The following is a 6,838-nucleotide window of genomic DNA, read 5'->3' as shown; positions in this document are numbered from 1 at the left end:
GCAAGGTATTTAATCACAGCCTCCATTTCTTTCCCTGAAAAAGTGGGGATGGTAACACCCTACTCAAGGAAGGTTGTTGGAGCTATTAATAAGGTAATTCATTTAAATCTTCCTGTATATTGTTTGGTACTTTATTGATGATCAATGAACGTTAGCTTCTTTTTCCCCTTCTTGGCCCTTTCTTATTACTCTAATAGCTAATCCTATCAAATCTTATTTTACTTTTTATCCTTTTTTGTTTAGCTTTGATAAAATCCTTAAGGGAGAAATGAACCATTCAGTGGAGACAGAATTCATTCTTTTGGGTCTGACAAATGATCCTGAGTTGCAGATTGTAATTTTCCTTTTTCTATTTTTTACCTACATGTTGAGTGTGACAGGAAACTTAACAATCATCATTCTTACTCTGCTGGATTCCCACCTTAAGACACCAATGTATTTTTTCCTACGGAATTTCTCCTTTTTAGAAATCTCATTCACAACTGTTTGTATTCCAAGATTCCTGATGAGTCTTGTGACAAAGGACAGAACAATTTCCTATATGGGTTGTATGACTCAGTTATTTTTCTTCATCTTCTTGGGGGTAACTGAATTTTACCTTCTGACTGCCATGTCCTATGACCGCTATGTAGCTATCTGTAAACCCCTTCATTATACCACCATCATGAGCAACAGAGTTTGCTACCAACTTGTAATCAGCTCTTGGGTAACTGGATTCCTGATTGTCTTTCCCCCAGTAATTATGGGACTCAAGTTGGAGTTCTGTGCTTCCAATGTCATTGATCATTTTATTTGTGATTCTTCTCCCATCTTGCAGATCTCTTGCTCAGATACACATTTCCTAGAACTAATGTCTTTTTTCTTGGCTGTAGTGACACTAATGGTCACATTGATATTAGTGATTCTTTCTTATGGCTACATCATCAAGACAATTCTCAAATTCCCTTCTGCTCAGCAAAGGACAAAAGCCTTTTCTACTTGTTCTTCCCACATGATTGTGGTCTCTATCTCTTATGGTAGTTGCATCTTCATGTACATAAAACCATCAGCAAATGACAGAGTGACTTTAAGCAAAGGAGTAGCAGTGCTCAATACCTCAGTTGCCCCCTTGTTGAACCCCTTCATTTATACACTAAGGAACCAGCAAGTGAAACAAGCTTTCAAGGACATGGTCCGGAAAGTTATATTTGCCTCAAACAAATGAGAAACTTACAAAAAATATGAATGAAAAATGAGTGAAAATATTGCTGTATTTATCTTGGTTTATTTTGTCTTACTCTGTACATATTGCAGATTATATCAGGAATTTCAGTCCATATTAAGCCTCCTTCCATGTCAGAAACCTGGCCTATAACCACTAAAGTAATTCAGAGTTTTGAATGTGATATTCTTTATAGATCATATTGCTTGAAACAGATGTTTCCAGTGAGATGCTGGATTCATTTCCAGAACCTGGCATATGAGTGAAGTATTTGTAAGCAGAATCATATTTTTAAGGCAAAACGGAATAAAAGTAATTGTAAAATCAAGTATTTAGTCAAGGAAATTCTAAAAATAAGATATATCATTAAGCTTTTGGGAATAAATTCATATTTGATAAGTATCATTTATGTGTGAACAGATTGTAAAAATTATAATGTAAATTAGAGTAGGGTTTAATTTAAAATTATTTTACAGAACGCTTTTTTTCTTTCTTCATTTTTTTAATGTTACATTAAAAAATATGAGGTCCCCATATACCTCTCACCCCCCCTCACTCCACTCCTTCCCCCATAACAACAACCTCCTCCATCATCAAGGGACATCCACTGCACCTGATGAACACATCTCTGAGCACCGCTGTACCCCACGGTCAATGGTCCACACCATAGACCACACTCTCCCACATTCCACCCAGTGGGCCATGGGAGGACATACAATGTCTGGTAACTGTCCCTGCAGCATCGCCCAGGACAACTCCAAGCCCTGAAACCGCCCCCACATCTGATCTCTTCCTCCCATTCCCCACCCCAGCAGCCACCATAGCCACCAATGCCACATTTTCTTCGATTATTAATCACAATAGTTTGTGAATAGAATATCAGTAGCTTTTTAATTCAGCATGAGCAAAGTAAATTTTGCTCTTTGTGTATGTGATAAATAATTTATAATAAATAAGAATTATTTTGTATGACCCATAGTAGAAATGTTTTTAATTAAAATTCTAAACTTGTGAATTTCTGAAATGGATAAACCCAGTTATGATAGTAATGAATTCAATTATAATGTAAGAGAAAATTTGTCATTGCCTTTCTTCAAAGCCAAAGGTGTATCCCATTTTATCCACAGAATTTCCTTGATTGAATAAAGCAAATTTCTCTTCTATCTAAAATGTTCCTTTATTGCTATAATAATTACTTTGCCATTTAATTTTCACTTATTTTTGGATATTCTGTTTCAGTGTCTGAATTTTGGTGTTGTTAGTGATAGGGACAAAGGTTGGCTCCTCAAAAAGGCCAGTGTAGTCAGTGTTTTTGTTGTTGTTGTTGTTGTTGTTATTGTTGTTAATCCACTTGACTCTACTGTAAAGTGTGGCTGTTGAACAAGAGAAATATGGGAAAGAGAATGTGAACACATTAATGCACATTCCCAAGGTTAAAGAATGGTGTTTTCACATTATTGAAGGGTAATTGGAAAATTTCAAATTAAAGGAAATGACAGACTTATGGGAAAATGTTTAATGCTTAAGGGACAAAGAAATCTTGTGATAGATTTCTAGGATTAAGAATGTTGTGATTACCTTTATTCTATTTAGTGTAGATTAGCTAAGATCTCAGTATGGCCTGAGTGCAGGGGAAACTTTCCCATATTTCTTATTCTATCACAGTTCATAGAAATGGAAGTAGAACCTCTATCTCCCCACTGTCTCTCTTCTATACCATCACTTGCCACTTATCTTTTGCCATCCTGTTTCCTTTTGAAGATTTAGGATTTACATTTCTGATTCTGTCTTTGAGTGGTTGTGCCTGCAAAGTCAATTTTGAAGATCAATTTCAGAGTCTGCTAGAAATAGAATATTAAATATCCTCTAAAATTCAGTAGAAAATTGACTTATATAAAATATATAAATACTTGCTTTTTAACTTCTATCAGTTGCTTTTACAGCAAATTCTGTTGTATATTTCTTTGAAATTTTGAATTGTTCTCTAGGGGTATCTGAAGATAGGGCAAAATATTTCTCAGATTGATTCTGTTCAAATTTTTGGAAACACATTGTATGAGGTCTGCAAATTTGGTTCTGGTGATAGAACAAACATAAAAGTAGGTACAGTGACAGGAGTTTGATAACATGCTCTATATTATAGTCTTGTGTTTTATTTAGTTATTAGTACAGATGAGATGCAAAATATTTCATTTTAGAACCTATAGATTTGACATAATGTAGAATGAATATCAAAATAAAAGCTCTGAATTTTAGTGTATCCATGTTTAGCCCTCTGAGGAAAAAAAAGCTGACATATTTAGGTACTTCCTATAGTTATTCCAAGATTGAGTTAATCAAAGCGTCAGAATAGAGGAGGAGACTTATATCATAATTTTTCTTTGAGATTAAAATGCAAATTCAATTAAAAATAGCTATCCAAAACTATGTTTAAACTAAGAAGGCTAGGATAAATATGCATTTTATACCAATAGGACTGAATGTTCAGTTGTCAAATGAACATGTCTACATATAGTACTCACAGGGTAATGTATGAAGAAGTATTTATTATGAATCTCTGGACTGACAATGTGATAGCCAGGCCCTGAGCCTCAACAGACTCCAGCACCTACAATCTGATTTATTGGACTCACCTCACTCAGCTAAGATGGAGTTGAAGAAGGACAACCACCACACCATGGAGCCTAGAGTGCCTACAACTGAAAGTGAGAGGATTGCATCCAGTATCCATGAGGAATTTGAGCCTCCTCTTGACATAGAAGTGCAATGAACACAATTGATCCAATGTCCACAGAGAAAAGGTGGCATTGGAGTGGGAAAAGTGGACATGGTGGCTAATGGGTATGGGGAGTGGCAGGAGGAGACGAGATGTGGAGGCGTCTTGGGGACATGGAGCTGCCCAGGATGGTGCTTCAGGGGCAATCACCGGACATTGTAAATCCTCACAGGGCCCACTGGATGGAATGGGGGACAGTATGGGCCATGATGTGGACCATTGACCATGAGGTGCAGAGGTGACCAGAGACGTACTTACCAAATGCAATGGATGTGTCATGATGATGGGAATGAGTGTTGCTGGGGGGGGGGGGGGTGGTGGGGTGGGGTGGTGGGGTTGAAGGGGTCCTCATATATATTTTTTTAATGTAATATTTTTACAAAATCAATTAAAAAAAAAAGAGTCTATTTTCTGAGTCCATTCCAAGGGTAGAAGCTAAACCTATAAAATTACATAGTGGAAATTCTTTGGCATTAATTGAGGTCATGTTTGTTTCTAAGCACTTCTGGCAGTGGGAGGGATTGTAGTGTCTAGATACTATTTCCCACCAAGAGAACCAGTGTTTCATGAAGAAATAGCTATTTCTGGGCTAGCAGTAGGATGCATACAAACTGCGTTTGCAACTTCTCATTGTGCCAGAAGAAAAGGAAGCAAAACATTCATATCAGGAGGACACAGAAACCAATTTGAAACCTACACCTTGGCTTACTAGCTTAAGATATGACAAGTCGACATAAATATATAATAATGATTATAATAAAAATATATCAAATATATAAAAATCCATGAGTTTATAAGATAATAAAAGGAAAGAACTGATTTATCACTGATGGAAGTTGCTAGGACCTTAAATCTCCATCCCAAAACATTGGTGAAGGGGGTAAAGAACCAAGTATTTATCTCATCTTTTTGGTATTTACTGTATTTTAGGTAATCACAGAGTTAATGAAAGGAGCTGTTAATTCATAAAAATCCAAAAGAAAACAGCATTTTAGACATATTAGTGATATTATGGATCTAGGCAATATATATGCTAAATATGCAAAAAACTATTATTGAAATGTTGGTGATATTTGTAATAGAGATATTAGGTTGATAACCTGAACATACTTATCAAGTTAGGCATTACTAAGAATATGTCAGTCAGACATTATGTGTCTCATGATTTAATACAATGAGAAGTATAGGACTTCACATTTTAACTGTATTTGCCTAAAAATAGGAAATTAAATCTAATAAAGTGTCTAGATATAATTGACACATAGGAAATTAGGTGATAGAGAAACAAGTTAATTGAAACCATTAAGGAAGCAGTTAAATTAAATAACCTAGCATACTGTCAGGCACAAATGAATTGTTTTCTTTATCAAATATTGCTATTAACAAAACCAAAAGAACTGTGGAAAATGAAAATGGTTTAAGTACAATAGCCACCAGTGTGTTGTGTGGATCTTGTTTGCATTTTGATTCAAGCACATTGAGTATGAAATGTCTCCTCCTTTTGTGTATATTCAAAAATTTCCATTGGGGAGTGATCAATAAACTTAGATTCTTGCCCAGTTATCTGCTTGTTGAGATTGGGTTAAAATCACTGCTTATGAATGGCTTGACCTTTTCCTTTGCATCTCAGTGAGTGCCTACCCATGAAACAGCCAAGTCACCATTGCCATTGACTTACCTCACTGAGGATAGAGTGCCCTGGCCTTACAATTTTAGAAATATTCTGCTTCTGTCTTGGCAGGTAAGTCAGGGCAGTTTAAGGAAAGGCTCTTATCCAAACCACATTCTTCAATCTACAAATATTTATACCTATCTATTTTTTAATTTTTTGGAACTCACATTGATTAAGGATATGATTATTTATTACCAATTAATAATCTTGTTATGGTTTAGAATTTAAATAATGTTGATACCATATACATAGGTCACCAAGTGATGAGCCCAGAGGATATACAAGCTTTTTATATTGTGATTATAAAGCTTTGGGTAAAGAAGACAGTAACTACTAGTGTGGCAGAAGTCATATAAAGTGATACCACTAAGGAATGTATAGTCAGAACCTGAACTCTACACCATCTTGATGGTGTAGGCAAAGGAATTCCCACATAGAGAAAGAAACAAAGATTAGAACTTAACTAAAGTTGATATCTATAACATTCCAGAGTACCTCTCTCAGTCTCTCTCTCTCTCTCATTCTCTCTTTCTCGCTCTTGCTCTCTCTGTTTGTATATGTGTAGTGTATTTTTTTAATATAAGCTGACAGAGAAGTAGCATAGGCTATGGCAGAAACAAAGAGTCAAAGAAGTTAAATGTTAACAATCTGAAGTTAAATCTTAACCATAGGATGAGGATAGGTACCTAAATACTTTTGTCTGGTTGAAGTTTGGAAAGCCACTAAATATTTTTGGTCCTGATCTGGGGGCTGAACTTGGAGAACCACTCCTTAGGCATTCCCAGATTTTGAGAAATCCATGCAGGGCTCTCTTGGTGTCTTAATGGGATCACATTAGGAAGCTGGCACAGGAGAACAGAGGACCACCACGAAGAAAAGTGCCAGGAGTAAGCCTTACTGATCACATTTTCTCAGTAAGGTTGAAATCTCAGATTATATTCATTTTTTTCCCTTCTTTTGTTTTGGCCTCCACATTTCTACTTTATATTTACTTCTATATATTAGCAATCTGATTTGAAAAATTCAGTTTCATATTTTATTATCCAATTATAATAATTAATATTATTTTATTAATATTGCATTAATAATATGAATGTATTTACATAAATTTAATTTTACTTTTATCTTTTACATCATTTATTATATAAATCTTGCTCACTTCAGCACTGGTAAGTATTTCTTGGAATGT

The 6,838-nt window shown here is 35.3% G+C and overlaps 1 protein-coding gene across 1 annotated transcript; it reads left to right on the top strand.

Moving 5' to 3' along the window:
• The first annotated feature begins 268 nt into the window (after nucleotides 1-268).
• On the top strand, nucleotides 269-1,204 carry LOC101442802 (olfactory receptor 6C75-like). The gene has a single exon (XM_004463964.2). It carries the CDS (start codon nucleotides 269-271, stop codon nucleotides 1,202-1,204), a length of 936 nt encoding a protein of 311 aa, XP_004464021.2.
• Nucleotides 1,205-6,838: the final 5,634 nt, after the last annotated feature.

Source organism: Dasypus novemcinctus, chromosome 12 (assembly GCF_030445035.2).
Source record: "Dasypus novemcinctus isolate mDasNov1 chromosome 12, mDasNov1.1.hap2, whole genome shotgun sequence".
Lineage (NCBI taxonomy): Eukaryota > Metazoa > Chordata > Mammalia > Cingulata > Dasypodidae > Dasypus > Dasypus novemcinctus.
This window is presented reverse-complemented; position numbering and strand designations above follow the sequence as displayed.

Bases quoted from the DNA above. Each gene is read 5' to 3' on its own strand.
- LOC101442802 (XM_004463964.2), top strand. From the start codon at position 269: ATGAACCATTCAGTGGAGACAGAATTCATTCTTTTGGGTCTGACAAAT.